Source organism: Anolis carolinensis, chromosome 3 (assembly GCF_035594765.1).
Source record: "Anolis carolinensis isolate JA03-04 chromosome 3, rAnoCar3.1.pri, whole genome shotgun sequence".
NCBI lineage: Eukaryota > Metazoa > Chordata > Lepidosauria > Squamata > Dactyloidae > Anolis > Anolis carolinensis.
The window spans coordinates 221326691-221342411 of record NC_085843.1 but is presented as its reverse complement, the minus strand read 5'-3'; the positions used below and the strand labels follow the sequence as shown (position 1 = coordinate 221342411).

Below are 15721 nucleotides of genomic sequence, written 5' to 3'. Positions count from 1 at the left end.
CCCCAGACAGGAAGTATCCAGGCTTTGAAGCTGCAAGGCCATTAAATGCTAATGAAGGTGACTAATTGCAATATTCATACTTGCCGCACTGAGAGTATTAATTGCTATTCAACCTGGGCAACCAAGGATTCCACAAAGTAGAAAGCAGCCAGGCTTTTAAGATGCAAGACTATTCAGTGCAATTCAAGCTGGCCAAACAATGATTCCCCTACAAAAGAAGTAGCCAGGCTTCAAAGCAGCTCTTTGATTGTGGGTGCTACTCCAGCTCGCCAAACAAGGATTCCCCTAGCTATAACACAGCCAAGCATTGAAGCTGCAAGGCTATTCAGTGCAATTCAACCAGACCGACAAAGGATTAACCTTGGTAGAAGGCAGCCAGGCTTTGAAGCAGCGATACTCCTCTGTACTATTGAAGCTGACCAACCAAAGGTTCCGCTAGATAGCAAGCAGCCAGGCTTTGAAGCAGCGAGGCTATTCATTGCAATTCTAGCAGCCCAAAAAACCATTCCCCTAGAACGCAAGTATCCAGCCTCCCAAGCAGCAAGCCTATTCCGTTGCATTCCAGCTCACCAAACAAGGATTCACAAAAGAAAAAAAATGGTCAGGCTTTGAGGCTGCAAGGCTATTCACTGCTATTCCACCTGGCCAACAAATGATTCCCATAAGCCACAGCAATGCGTGGCCGGGCACACCTAGTTACTTATACATTTACAGTTTGGAACCATTACCAACTACAATAACACATTATTAGGTGCTTGATATATTTTATACATGGTAGTAGAACCTAGAGCTAAAAACACCAGCAATAAATGGGAGATTTAGGACAGATAAAAGGATATAACAGGATATAGAGACAATTTGCTACTAAAGATTGTAGTAAGAACACCAGCTTGGCCAGAGGAGTTAGAGCAAGGCAGAAAGGAGGGCTCTATGGCCCCATGTACATTGCCATATAACCAGTTTCTGAATCCAGATTTGAATTGGATTATATAGCAGAGTAGATCCAGCCTATACTTATAGTCATGATACGTATTCCATCCAGTAACTGCCTCCAAAATGTTCTATCCTATTTGCGGGTGTCCCATTGAGACGTATGATGGCCCACGACTCTAAACAGAATAATGAATGAAACAGATTATTGATTAAATCCAGTATGGATGCGTTGCTATTTTTAATGCCATTTATGACACAATTGTCAGAGAAATCCAAGTAAAAAAGTTAACAAAGAAATCAAAGCTGATTTCTATGGGTAGAAATCTGAATCTGCACTGGCCTTCGATGCCGTTTATCTTGTAGCACTTGCTTACAGAAACAAGGGAGCTCTGATGTGCTGTTTAATGATGCATTTCATTTGCTCTCTGGGCATTTCCGGTCATTGATTTAGTGATCATTTCTGTGCAAGTTGGATACAATCCAATTTACACAGAAATCAGGTTGCAACTGTTTTGATGCCATGGGTTGCTTATTATGTTGTTTACTGAATTTGGAATCAAATTTGGAGGGGGGGGGGTTGCAACACAAAATTACCTTAAAAAGCAAAACAATTCTAGAGCAGTGCTACACAAAGTGGCAGTCCTTGGCCTGTTGCCCCAAGTCACTGGCTGGTGGTCCACAGAAAAATTCCAGGAAGGAAAGAAAGAAACAATTGTATCCAAAAGGCATAAATAAAGCACCAAGGCCTAGAGCAAGAAAAGAAAAATCATTGCCATTCCCTCACATCAGTAAGCCTTGGGAAGCTGTGATCTAGAAAATGGCTTTGTTTTTGCTGTGGTGGTCTGGAATATCAGTATGCAAGGGGACCTTGTAGCACCTTTGTGATGACGATTATTATTATACAGGCAATCCCCGAGTTATAAATGACTTCTAGTTAAGAACAAAGGTGAGACAACAGGAAGTGAGAGAAATCTACCCCTAGGGAGGGAAATTCACTCCTGGAAGAGTTATCAAGGGGAAAGGGTACCTCAAATGAAACTTTCTCTCCAATCCTTGCTTCCTCAACAAGCCATTTTTTTTTTCAAAATCCAAATGTCACAGGGACAAAAAGTGAGGCGAAATCTTCTGAACAGGGGCACAGACAGCAAAACAAATACCACAGGGGTGTTAACCCTTCACTAGGCTATCCAGAGCTTTGCATCCTATTCTACCTATCCTATCCAATTTGTCATCAATCCACTCCTTCTGGGCTTCACATAAGTCTACTATTTGCCACACTATACGATCCTGTGCTTTTCTTTCCATTTCTGACCAAATAGCTTAACCAAGAAATATATAGATATAAATAGAGATACAGTAGAGTCTCACTTATCCAACATAAACGGGCCTGCAGAATGTTGGATAAGCGAATATGTTGGATAATAAGGAGGCATTAAGGAAAAGCCTATTAAACATCAAATTAGGTTATGATTTTACAAATGAAGCACCAAAACATCATGTTAGACAACAAATTTGGCAGAAAAAGTAGTTCAATACGCAGTAATGCTATGTAGTAATTACTGTATTTACGAATTTAGCACCAAAATATCACGATATATTGAAAACATTGACTACAAAAATGCGTTGGATAATCCAGAACGTTGGATAAGCGAATGTTGGATAAGTGAGACTCTACTATATAGATATAATCTCCTATCCCAGTGATTCCCAAAGTAGGCGCTACTGCCCCCTGGTGGGCGCTGCAGCGATCCAGGGGGGTGGTGATGGCCACAGGTGCATTTGAGGGCAATAAATAACTGTATTATCTTTCTATTCTGAGTTCAAAAAATAGTTTCATAATTTCAAACTTCAATGTTTCTTATTTACACCTTTCTTTACTATATTTTATGAAAAAGGTAGAAACATTAATACATATATCTTTCTATTTAATTGCTATTAAAATTTAAAAATTAATTTCCAGGGGGCGCTGAGTAATATCTTTTCTGGAAAGGGGGCGGTAGGCCAAATTCGTTTGGGAACCACTGTCCTATCCTATCCGATTTGTTGTTGATCCACTCTTTTTGGCTTCACACAAATCTACCATTTGCCACAAAATACAGTCCCTTGCTTTTCTTTTCCATTTCTGACCAAATAGTTTAACCATTGGTTCGTCTCATCGAGTACGAAGTCTACCTAAGGGCCGCTTATGGTCTCTTGGTATCCAGTTCGTTAGTTGACATGTCCATTATATCTGGCTGGAGTTACACTTCAAATAGGGACCTGTTCCGACTTACACCCACATTCAACTTAAGAACAAACCTACAGAACCATTCTTGTTTGCAACTTGGAGACTGCCTGTAATATGTCTTTGTATTTATTTATTTATTTAAAACATTTATATTCCACCCTTCTCACACCGAAGGGGACTCAGGGTGGATCACAAGATATATATGGCAAGCACTCCATGCCGGGACATAAAATAATTATAAATATGCATAAACATTAAAATCCGTTATATCTACTTTAAAATCAGCTGTTTAAACCAACTCAAGACATTATGCTGGCTCCAGTCAGCGGAGTAGGTTTCCTATTATTGCCTCATAGCACATTGTATCCCACCAATATCTCTAGATTGAGACACAATCTTCTCACAACACTGAAAGACAATGACGTCTGCACTGCAGAATCCATGCAGTTTAAGACCACTTTGTTTCACTGCCATGACTCATTACTATGCAATCCTGGGAGGTTAGTGAGACACAAACCTTCTACCAGAATACTTTGAGTCCCTTTTGGAGGAGATAATAATAGTAACAACAACAACAGCAACAACAACAAACTACAACTCCCGGGATTTCATAGAATGGAGAAAATTGTGTCTTGCATGGCAGAGGGTTGGACTAAATGGTCCATGTGGTCTCTTCCTGTTGGAAATGACAACCTTCTTCAAGCCTTCTCTAGTAATGTTTGTCTGTGATCCTGTTGCTTACTGTTTCCTGTATGTATGTTCTGGGTATGCAGCTTCCTTTACTTTATGGTTGCTGAGAAGATACAAAAGGGGCTGCTCTCTTTTAATGATAATAATAATAATAATAATAATAATAATCTTTCTTTTTGTACCCCGCCTCCATCTCCCCGAAGGGACTCGGCAATTAGAATAAAACAAAATAAAATACATACATGACACGTATCAGCAACAAAGTAAAACTCAATATACACAGTAACGTGGTAAAACAGTAAAATAGTAACAATATATAACTGAATATATATATTAACTATGTGACCTGTCGATAGCTGTTTTGTTATAAGAGAGATGCCCTGGCCGGATGGCACAGAGAATTATCTCAAACACATCTGAAACGGGACTGATAGGTTTTGTACCTGTGTATGCTGAGTACATGAATGTTGCGAGTAAACCAAATATGTTATTTCCATCAAAGTCTACTTCATTTTTGTCTCTTGAGTGCATGATATGAAACGAGTTGTTTTATAATAAAGTACCTTTTTGGGCGCTGAAATAAAAACAGTTCTAAAGTTCTGCTGTTTTTATGTACTGGCAAATCTCTGTTTTCCTAACAGATCAGAGATAACAGGTTATTCAGTCTAACAACTGAAACCACTGCCTTGTATAATTATATCTGGTTGCATACCACAAGAGAACATTCTATTCTAAAGGGTTTTTGGTTCTTCTCTAAAAGGCATTTTCCAAAAGCTTATGAATGCCATTTTCCAAAACTTCGAACTCTATTATTCTATGGATCAAACTGCATTCACTTTCCAATACAGATGCACCCTGAGCAAGCCCATAGCCAAGGGGGCAGTTTAGGGGTTCAACACCCCTCCCCCCGTTTTTCAGGTAAAAAATCTGGTTTACTTGTGAATTTTAACTGGTTAACCAAATCCCCCTCCCAAGTCTATGAGAAGCAAAAAATTAAGAGTCACTTCAGAACTGCAAGCACTATCTCAACCAAATTTTTATTATTCACACTATCATTACCTGCCTTTCTACCAATTTACGTTGCAACAGCAACAATAGCCACCATAGTGGAAGCTGTCAAAATGTGGTAACTTGTTGGCAAAACCTAAATTGGGGGATGGGAGGGGGGATTTGACCTGGATTGCAGATGAAAACTGAGGAAACTGTGGAAACAAAGGTCTCTACCACTGATTCATCTAATCCAAGCCCTACCAAAGAAACCATAGAACAGGAGCAAAGAGAAGAAGCTGTGTCATTAGACTTTATATGACCAAGTGAAAGCTCAGTAAGTGCAAAATCCATTGCCATGATATGTATTTCCTGTGGATAAGAAGAGGCATCTAAGTTATCAACCCAAATAGTTCAGATTTCCCTGGTTGGCCTACTCATTTTATGTAAAAGGTGCACTCTGTAAGTACGGTGTGGTGTCTGGAGGAGAAGCTGGGGGGGGGGGGGGGAGGTGCTCATCAGAAGCTTGGTGCATTGGTTGCTAAACCATCTGTGCAATGGAAAAATGAAACAGAAGTCTTCAATAAATAGATTACCATAAATAGATTATCAAAAAATAGATTACCATCAGAACAATTTCTGCTTGGCTGAAAATTTCTTGCTAATTCACAGTGGAAAACGTCTTGATGATAAAAGAAATAAGAAGAAAACAGAAAGAAACGTCTGCCAATTGTGGAAACTATTGTCTTTTGTGGCCAACAAGAACTGGGCCATATATAAATAAGAGAAGGGATGTCATAGAGAGGAGGGAGCAAGCTTGTTTTCTGCTGCCCTGGAGACTAGAACGCGGAACAATGGCTTCAGACTACAGGAAAGGAGATTCCACCTGAACATTAGGAGGTAAAGGTAAAGATTTCCCCTGACGTTAAGTCCAGTCATGTCTGACTCTGGGGTGTGGTGCTCATCTCCATTTCTAAGCTGAAGAGCCGGCGTTGTCCGTAGACACCTCCAAGGTCATGTGGCCGGCATGACTGCATGGAGCGCCGTTACCTTCCCGCTGGAGCGGTACTTATTGATCTACTCACATTGGCATGTTTTCGAATTGCTAGGTTGGCAGGAGCTGGAGCTAACAGCGGCCGCTCACGCCCCTCCTGGGGCTTGAACCTGGGACCTTTCCGTCTGCAGCTCAGTGCTTTTACACACTCTGCCACGGGGCTCCTTAAACTTCCTAATTGTGTGAGAGAGCTGTTCAGCAGTGGAACTCTCTGCCCCAAGGTTCCTTATTTGGAGGCTTTTAAATAGGGGATGGGTTGCTTTGAGTTTTGTGGGCTGTATGGCCATGTTCCAGAAGCATTCTCTCCTGACGTTTCGCCCACATCTATGGCAGGCATCCTCAGAGGTTGTGAGGCTGGATGGCCATCTGTCGGGGGTGCTTCGAATAAGATTTTCCTACTTCTTAGTAGGGGGTTGGCTTGGATGGTCCACGAGGTCTCTTCCAACTTTAGGATTCTTTGATGCTAAAGCAGGAATGGGCAAACTTGGGCCCTCCGGGTGTTTTGGACTTCAACTCCCACAATTCCTAACAGCCTACCGGCTGTTAGGAATTGTGGGAATTGAAGTCCAAAACACCCGGAGGGCCCAAGTTTGCCCATGCCTGATAAGTAAACTGAATCCCAACCATGGCTGATGCGAGCAATGGGCTACAAGGCGGGCGACTTGGTTCTTAGGGCGACAATAACACAACAGGCTGGGAGTGAGCCTCGCCTCCAACGCAATGAACAAACCAAGGCTTTCCAGAAACGCAAACCGGGTTGAGTTGCTTTTCCAGTCCGTCATCTCACAGCAACCGAGGAGGAGGGCGACCAGTCCGGGCTGGCTTGGGGGCGGCGAAGAGGCCTCCCGCGCCGCGCTCACTCACCCAAAAGACGGTGGAGTAGGTGACGAGGCTGAACTTGAGGCACAAGTAGGAGAAGCGGGCGCAGTAGCGGACCTGCTCCGAGTCTCCCGCCGCCATCCTCCGCGGGCACAGCCAGCGCCACTGCCCTCGGGCTTCCTTTCCTGCTCCCTCCCTCCCTCTCTCCTGCCCTGCCTTCTCCCTTCCCGGCCAGGCGGGCCCCAAGCGGCGCTGGCCCTCGGAGGGAGGCGCCTGTGGCCGTCGCCTTCCAGCCTGGTTTCGGCCCCACAGAACAGGATCCGCCACTTCCCTTGAATCTGCAGCCGGCCCTCTGTATCCGCGGGTTCAAAATACAGGCAGTCCCTAACTCTCAGCAGGTTTGTTCTGAAGTTGAATTTGTTTGTAAATGTGAACAGGTACATCTTATTAACCGGAACCCCGGCGGCGAAGTGTGTTAAAGCACTGAGCTGCTGAACTTGCCGACCGAAAGATCCCAGGTTCGAACCCCGGGAGCGACGTGAGCGGCCGCTGTTAGCTCCAGCTTCTGCCAACCTAGTACAGTAAAGTCTCACTTATCCAACATAAACGGGGCGGCAGAATGTTGGATAAGCGAAAACGTTGGATAATAAGGAGGGATTAAGGAAAAGTCTATTAAACATCAAATTAGGTTATGATTTTACAAATTAAGAACCAAAACATCATGTTACACAACAAATTTGACAGAAAAAATAGTTCAGTACGCAGTAATGCTATGTAGTAATTACTGTATTTACGAATTTAGCACCAAAATATCACGATGTATTGAAAACATTGACTACAAAAATGTGTTGGATAATCCAGAACGTTGGATAAGCGAGACTCTACTGTAGTTTGAAAACATGCCAATGTGAGTAGATCAATAGGTACTGCTCCGGCGGGAAGGTAACGGCGCTCCATGCAGTCATGCCGGCCACATGACCTTGGTGGTGTCTATCGACAACGCCGGCTCTTCGGCTTAGAAATGGAGATGAGCACCAACCCCCAGAGTCAGACATGACTGGACTTAACGTCAGAGGAAACCTTTACCTTTACCTTTTACATTTTATTAAAGGTAACTCCAGCCATGGGCCCCTGGTGGTGGCGCAGTGTGTTAAAGTGCTGAGCTGCTGAACTTGTAGACCGAAAGGTCCCAGGTTCAAGTCCTGGGAGCGGAATGAGCGCCCGCTGTTAGCCCCAGCTCCTGCCAACTTAGCAGTTTGAAAACATGCAAATGTGAGTAGATCAATAGGTACTGCTCCGGCGGGAAGGTAACGGCGCTCCATGCAGTCATGCCGGCCACATGACCTTGGCGGTGTCTACGGACAACCGCCGGCTATTCGGCTTAGAAATGGAGATGAGCACCAACCCCCAGAGTCAGACATAACTGGACTTAATGTCAGAGGAAACCTTTACCTTTTACATTTTATTAAAGGTAACTCCAGCCATACATATATACACATACACATATATGCACAAACAATAATAATATAATATAATATAATAATTTTTTTTAATTTATATACCACCCTAGGAGGAGCTGAGGAGCCTTCTAACCAAGGTCAAAGAAGAAAGTGCTAAAGCTGAGTTGCATTTAAACATAAAGAAAACCAAGATTATGGCAACCAGATTGATTGATAACTGGCAAATAGAGGGAGAAAACGTAGAAGCAGTGACAGACTTTGTATTTCTAGGCACGAAAATTACTGCAGACGCAGACTGCAGCCAGGAAATTAGAAGAGGTCTACTTCTTGGGAGGAGAGCAATGACCAACCTCGATAAAATAGTGAAGAGAAGAGACATCACACTGGCAACGAAGGTCCGCATAGTTAAAGCAATGGTGTTCCCCGTAGTTACCTATGGATGCGAGAGCTGGACCATAAGGAAGGCTGAATGAAGGACAAAAAACGCTTTTGAACTGTGGTGTTGGAGGAAAATTCTGAGAGTGCCTTGGACCGCAAGAAGATCCAACCAGTAAATTTTCCAGGAAATAATGCCCGGCTGCTCACTGGAGGGAAGGATATTAGAGGCAAAGATGAAGTGCCTTAGCCACATAATGAGAAGACAGGAAAGCTTGAAGAAGATAATGATGCTGGGGAAAATGGAAGGAAAAAGGAAGAGGGCAAGATGGATGGTATTATTGAAGTAACTGGTTTGACCTTGAAGAAGCTGGGGGTGACCACAGCCGACAGGGAGCTCTGGCGTGGGCTGGTCCATAAGGTCACAAAGAGTCAGAAGCGACTGAACGAATAAACAACAATTATAATATGATAAAATTTGATTTATATACCACCCCATCTCCTCAGGAGGACTCAGGTTCGGTTTCCAACATAAAGCAAAACATTCAATTGACCATGCAACAACCATATAATAAAAAAATAATAAACATAATAAAACAAGAACATACAATTCAAAACAATCCACGAAAGTTAAAAACCAGCTTCAATATACTCCATCAACGGGTTCAATATACCAGTGGCCACAGCTTCAGAGTGGACATAGCCAACTATACACATACATATACATACACACAGATCTATCTATAGGTAAAGATTTCCCCTGACATTAAAGTCTAATCGTGTCTGACTCTGAAGGTTGGTGCTCATCTCCATACGGTTGTCCATAGACACATTACCTTCCCACGGGAGCAGTACCTATTGATATACTCACATTTGCATGTTTTCAAACTGCTAGGTTGGCAGAAGCTGGGCCTAACAACAGGAGCTCACACAGCTCCCTGGATTTTCTCAGCAGTTTAGCCCACTGCACCACCAGGGGGGCACCTATCTATTTATCTTCTATCTATACACATAATAAAAGTCAAAATGTGTGTGTATGTGGGAGACAGACAGCCTCCCACCTCCACAAACAGCTGTAGTTCCTACTGAGCAGGCGACACCAGTGGCCCTCCCTCCACTGACATGCAGGTTTATAGTTAGCATCATGAACATGCAGCCCAAACCCTGCCAGTGTGTCCTCCACAAACACCATCCTGCTCCCCACCCAAGTGAAGGCTTTCATGCGGGGACATTTTCATCCTAGTTGTTCTGTTTTGCCTCCAGAATGGACATCCCAGGGTTCCTTAATTTGCATGACCCCACCTACTGCCTCTCCCTTAACCCTTTCTTATCCTTTCCTATGGCACACAGTTAACAGAGGAATTGATCAGCAACTGAACAAGGTTTAGGGAGAATTCACCGTGATTTACAAGAGTTGTACTTCACCTACATCCAGAGAGCATTCTCTGTCAACCCAACCAACTATGGATCTGGACCAAACTTGCCACGAATAATGGGACTTGCAGTACCTTCACTGATACTGTGACCACCACCAACAATGAACTGGGACCAAACTTGGCTCAGAGAAGCCCCATGACTGACTGAACATACTGCAGGGGCTTGGGGGAATAGACCTCTCATTTTGGGAGTTACTGCCCACCTGCACCCAGCGATACTGTGACCCCCACCGACAATGGACTGGGGCCAAACTTGGCACAGAGAAGGGTTCCATAACTGGAAACGTTTGGGAACCACTTCAGTTGACCACCAAGGGCTTTGTAATATTGGACCTATCTATGCTGTAGAATGAATAGAGTCAGACACCGCTTTCACGTCCCTGACTCAATGCTATGGAATCCTAGGAGTTGTTTCACAAGACCTTTACCCTTCTCTGGCAAAGAGTGCTGGTGCTTCACTAAACTGCAAATCCCACAATTACATCGCATTGAGCCATGGCAGTTAAAGTGGTGTCAGAGTAAATTCATTCTATGATGCACCTCAGTCCAGCATTTTACTTCCACTAAACTGGCGCAGAGAGCCAGCATGTGTGCTGGTTTGAGGGTTGGACTCCATTCTAGAGACCAGGATTCGAATTCCCACTTCACCAGGAAAAACCATAAGGTGAGCTTCAGCAAGACACACTCTCTCAGCCTAAGAGAAAGACAATACCAAACCCCTTTTGAACAAACTTTGCTAAGAAATGATGGGGTCTCCATAAGACTAGGGGGCCCTTCTGCACAGCCCTATATCCCAGAAAATCCCACAATATCTGCTTTGAACTGCATTATCTGAGTCCACACTCAGATAAGGTGGGATTTTCTGCCTTGATATTCTGGGATATAGGGCTGTGTGGAAGGGCCCTGAAATTACTTGAAGGCACATAAACTGGACCTGCCTTCTTTGAGATGATGGGAAGGCTCTCTTGAATTATCTACCAGCTGATCTAAATGATAAGATCAGATTTTGTCAGCTGCCATTTCTATCCTGCAATAGATGGGTTGGTGAAGCACAACTGCCCCAGAGACCTGGAAACATGATATTTTAGAATTGCACTTTTTTAAAAAAATACATTAGGATTTTTGCATATGATATGGAAGGGGGGGAAGTAGCTGGTGTTTCCAGATGGAAACAGTTTTTCCTAAAATATAGTAACCAATCATTCTAGTTAGGAATAGTTTGCATGGATTTTGCTTTGAAAATGTCTTGAATTCAAGTGAATGGTAAAATATGTTATACTTATTTAGCACAAGTTGCCATTAGAATGCAGATCTACACACATTTCATTATTTTTGAATGTATATTTTCTGATTGTATGTTAGATTGTTTGTATCAAATAAAAAATTGCAAAAAAGGGGGAGGGAGAATTACACTTTTTATTTCTTACCTCTTTTGAAACTATTCCCTCTTTTGAAACTATTCCCTCTTTCCCCTTCCTCTGGCTGATTCATTTTATTTAGATTAGTAACGTCTTTCCTGACAATCTGAAGATCTCAAAAGCTTTGTATTCAGAGCACTCCCTGAGTACAGGTTTTGGAATTTGTCTAAACAAGGATCTTTGTTGCATTATTTTACTTTTTGTAATAAGAATCACTAAAGGGTGCCAGGAACACAATAATTTCTGGGAATGGGGTAACATAGGAGTGACTCAAATGGACAAACATATTGTAAACATTAAGAAAAAAGATGCTACAGAACCCAGGATCAGAAAGAAGACAATCAGATTTTCCACTTTTCTATCTGAATGACCTTAACCTAAACTGAGCTGCCCCGAGTCCCTTCAGCAAGGTGGGGTATAAATAAAGTTTATTATTATTATTAAATTAACTGGTTTAGGGTAAGGCAAGATAGGGAAGGATGGCTGTGATCCCAAAGAGAGCTCTTTTTGGCTTGGAAGTGCCATCCAGCCGTCTTAGAAAGCAAAGCCTCCAGAAAAAGAAATCCCATATTGGTATAAAAGAGTGTAGGGCATATGTGTGTATTTCCAGCCACCCCAGTCTTCTCATCCTGCTTTTCTCCATATCTTTCTAATACATTTAAGAGACATGCAATTGCAATAAGTTCCATCTGGGAGGGAAAAAATAAACCCCTAGTGTTTACCATCACTCTTAGGGCCCTTCCACACAGCCATATTATTCAGAATATCAAGGTAGAAAATCCCACAATATCTGCTTTGAACTGGCTTGTCTGAGTCCACACTGCCATATATTCCAGTTCAAAGCAGAAAATGTGGAATTTTATTCAGCTGTGTGGAAGGGGCCTTACACAGTAACAAAAGCAAGTTAGAAACTACAAGGACTTCTCCTGAAGAAACCAAAAACAAAATTGTGCAAGAGTAACAAGTAAACATGCCATTCTCTTTAAAGGCCATAGTTCCTTTGTAAACAAAGCATTTCATCAGTTGATGGCTGAAGCAATAAATTATGTCACCACATTCCAAGTGTTAATAACAATGAATTAATATCCTCTTCCAACTAGTGAACTGAGTGTTAAAGTTTACAACCCAAACTGCGGTACCCTAAAAACCCTGTCCATTGTTCCAATTCAATGATTATCACGTCAGAAGGGTAAAGGGTGCAGCAATACCTACATTTGCATTGCAGTCCTATGAGATCAAAGCACATCAAAGCTCCTCTAGTACTGCTTTGCACAGATCATTGAAATGCAAAGCCTAGCAAGGTCAATTTGATCCCAGTTATTAAAAGGTGAGAGGGAAGAGAAGGTGGAAATGGAATCTAGTAACCTTTAAACATAATGTTTATTTTAACATAAACTTCCCAGATGTGAGTGTACATATTCACTTTGCATTACATGTAGGAATTTTGAAGGATGTCGGGTCTTGTGTTTAATCTCTGTTCTGTGTATTTTAATATGTATTTTATAGAAATACGTTTTAATATGTATATTTATAGTTTTTTAACAATGTTTATGTGTCTTAATTCTGCTGTAACCCACTTCGAGCCATGAAGAGAGGCGGGTAAGAAATAAAAATTATTATTATTATTATTATTATTATTATTATTATTATTATTATTATTATTATTATTATATCTATAAACCTCATACTAAAATAAAAGCTAGTCTCAGAATGCTGCTAGATTCCCCTTTCGTTCTCTCCCTCTCTCCTTTTTCTGCTGCAACATGTTAACACAGCTATGTCTTTAAAAATGACTTCCAGATAGATACAGATAAGATTGCTTACTTGGGAAAAGACCACTAAATGTAATGTTCTGTAAATATGCATAGGATTGGGATTCACATTTTTGAGACATCACTTTTATCTTGGACTAAAAAAGAGAAAAATCAAACCATGATTTTAAAAACTATTATTCTTTTGCATTGTGTAAAACTGAAGGAGGGGAAATAAAATGAGCAATACTGTGTGCTGATTGAATTAAAGGCTTTCTTACACTTTCTATCTCACATTAAAATCAAAAATGTATATACGTGTTCACCTTATGAAGTTAATAATAGTTAATAGTTCATTTGCACAAGGCTTCCCACACTGAAGTTTTGCAACAAAGATTAATGTTGAAATAATAATAATAATAATAATAATAATAATAATAATAATAATAATAATAAACTTTATTTGTAGACCACACTATCTCCCCAAAATAAACTTCAAATAGCAAAGTATTTAAGGCTGGAAATCCTTGTTTAAATGTAACCTCAGTAAACAGTAAACTCAATGGAACAAGCAAGGAAATAATTTTAGGATCATACTACAACGCTATATACATATGTACATATATTCAGAAGTGGAACATGTGAATAATCATGGATTACACTGGTCAACTTCAGTTGTGGAAATATTCAGTGATCAGTTCCATTCCTTTATTCACATTTTCCAAATGAATTAATGTAACTGTATATTTAAGGGAAGCATAACAAGTTTTAATCCTTGCAATGGTATGTTTGCCGCTTTTAACTATACACCTTCAATGACATATTTTTAAACCAAAGGTTAGACTATATGCATTGAAATGCATATATGACAAAAGAGATTTCATATAAGAAGTACTCTTGTGCCAGGTCATTCATGGCAGAATGAACATGTATGGAGGATGAGGAAACATTGTGATTGCAGATATGCTTTTGCATTTGATTCAGCTGGGGTTTGAGTCCCCGCTTGGCCATGAAAACCCGTGGGGTGAACCTAAGTGAGTCACTCTCACCCTATGATAGGGTCAGCATAAGAAACAATGATGAACAATCACTACTTAGTCAAGAATTTTATACTGTTGTGATGATTGTAACTCACTCCTCAACCTACTTTAGTGGGCATCAGCTATATGGGAGGAAAGAGGTCCATTTTACTGACAATCAGCATACCTGAATGTTGTTTCCATCAGGTTGGAAGAATCAGCCCATGAGAAGTTACTTAAATACTGACAATTATTCTGACAATTCTGACAATTAATAACGAAGTAAATGACATTTACTACCATTTAATGACAGAGGGAAGGTAATACTTAAGGAACTACACTCTGACTAATGAAGTGATCAAGAAAGACAAAAATGAATGTAGCATTTTATATGTAAAAGAACTGTTCTGAATACACTTGTTGCATTCTGAGACCCCCCCCCCCTCCCAGGATGATAAGGATGAGCGTTCAAAATACTTCCACCATTATCAAAATGTCACAGCTCAAGCAATTGTGAAATACTCTGGCAACTGAGATGGCATATCATCCATTGTGGGAATATCATCATAGTGATGTCACACACTGATACATAGTGTAAGCAATGTGGTTCTTCAAGGAAATACATTTAGGATCAGGTTCTTCCTGCTACTGGAGTGTTGTAAAGTCTTTTAGTATTACTGTGCTCTTCATTTGTACTTATTTCTTAAGAAACACAGTTGAACAACTGTGTAGATTCTGGGACCAAATTTGCCAGGAAGGAACTCTAATATGAAAGATTTATTCCTCTTTAGCATACATTTGATCCAGATTTGTTGCCCATTTTATGAATCTTCTTACTAATACCCAATTTATTTATTTTTTGTCAGAAGCGAATTGAAAATATGTTGCAAGTCACTTCTGGTGTGAGAGAATTTGTTGTCTATAGAGACATTGGCCAGATGTGTTACCATCCTGTGGGAGGCTTTTCTCATGTACCTGCACGGGAAGCTGGGGCTGACAGACAGGAGCTCACCCTGTCTTGCGGATTTGAACCACTGATCTTCAGGTCAGCAGTTCAGCCAGCTCAAGGGTTCAACCCATTGTGCCACCACGGCTCCTACTGATACACAATGAAACATGTGGTAGGAATAAGCTATATAAATAAAAATGTTATGTCTGTGTGAGGACCTCATATCTCCCAAACTACTTCCCCAATTGCTACAAAATTTGGACGCAATGTAGCATTTGAACTGACAAGTGTTTTAAGATTTTCACATACCTACTATCACAAACCTGTCACACCATGCCCCTTAGCAACGGCCAAGCAGTGTCCTCCCTTTAGCAACCGGTGTGGGTGGGGCCGCAAGGGATGGCTAAGCCCACCTCCTCGCCACTCAGTTCGGCTTGGCAAGTTACGTTACGCTGAGGCTTTGTGGCCTAGCCACGGAAAGGAGGAATACTGAGAGTGACAATCCTTATCGTGGGCCCCAGCGAGGTGAGCGATAGATACCACTACTTATTACATTATTATAATTGTATTATATTATTACTATATTTTATTAGTATACTTACT

General features: G+C 41.3%; 1 protein-coding gene across 1 annotated transcript in view; it reads right to left on the bottom strand.

Annotated features, from left to right (window-relative positions):
• Positions 1-6958, bottom strand: part of tspan15 (tetraspanin 15) — a 39068-nt gene extending 32110 nt beyond the window's left edge. The window contains exon 1 of the mRNA XM_003223687.4: positions 6756-6958. Within this exon, the coding sequence (XP_003223735.1) occupies positions 6756-6851 (96 nt within the window). The 5' untranslated portion in view covers positions 6852-6958. The remainder of the gene's footprint in view (positions 1-6755) is intronic.
• Positions 6959-15721: the final 8763 nt, after the last annotated feature.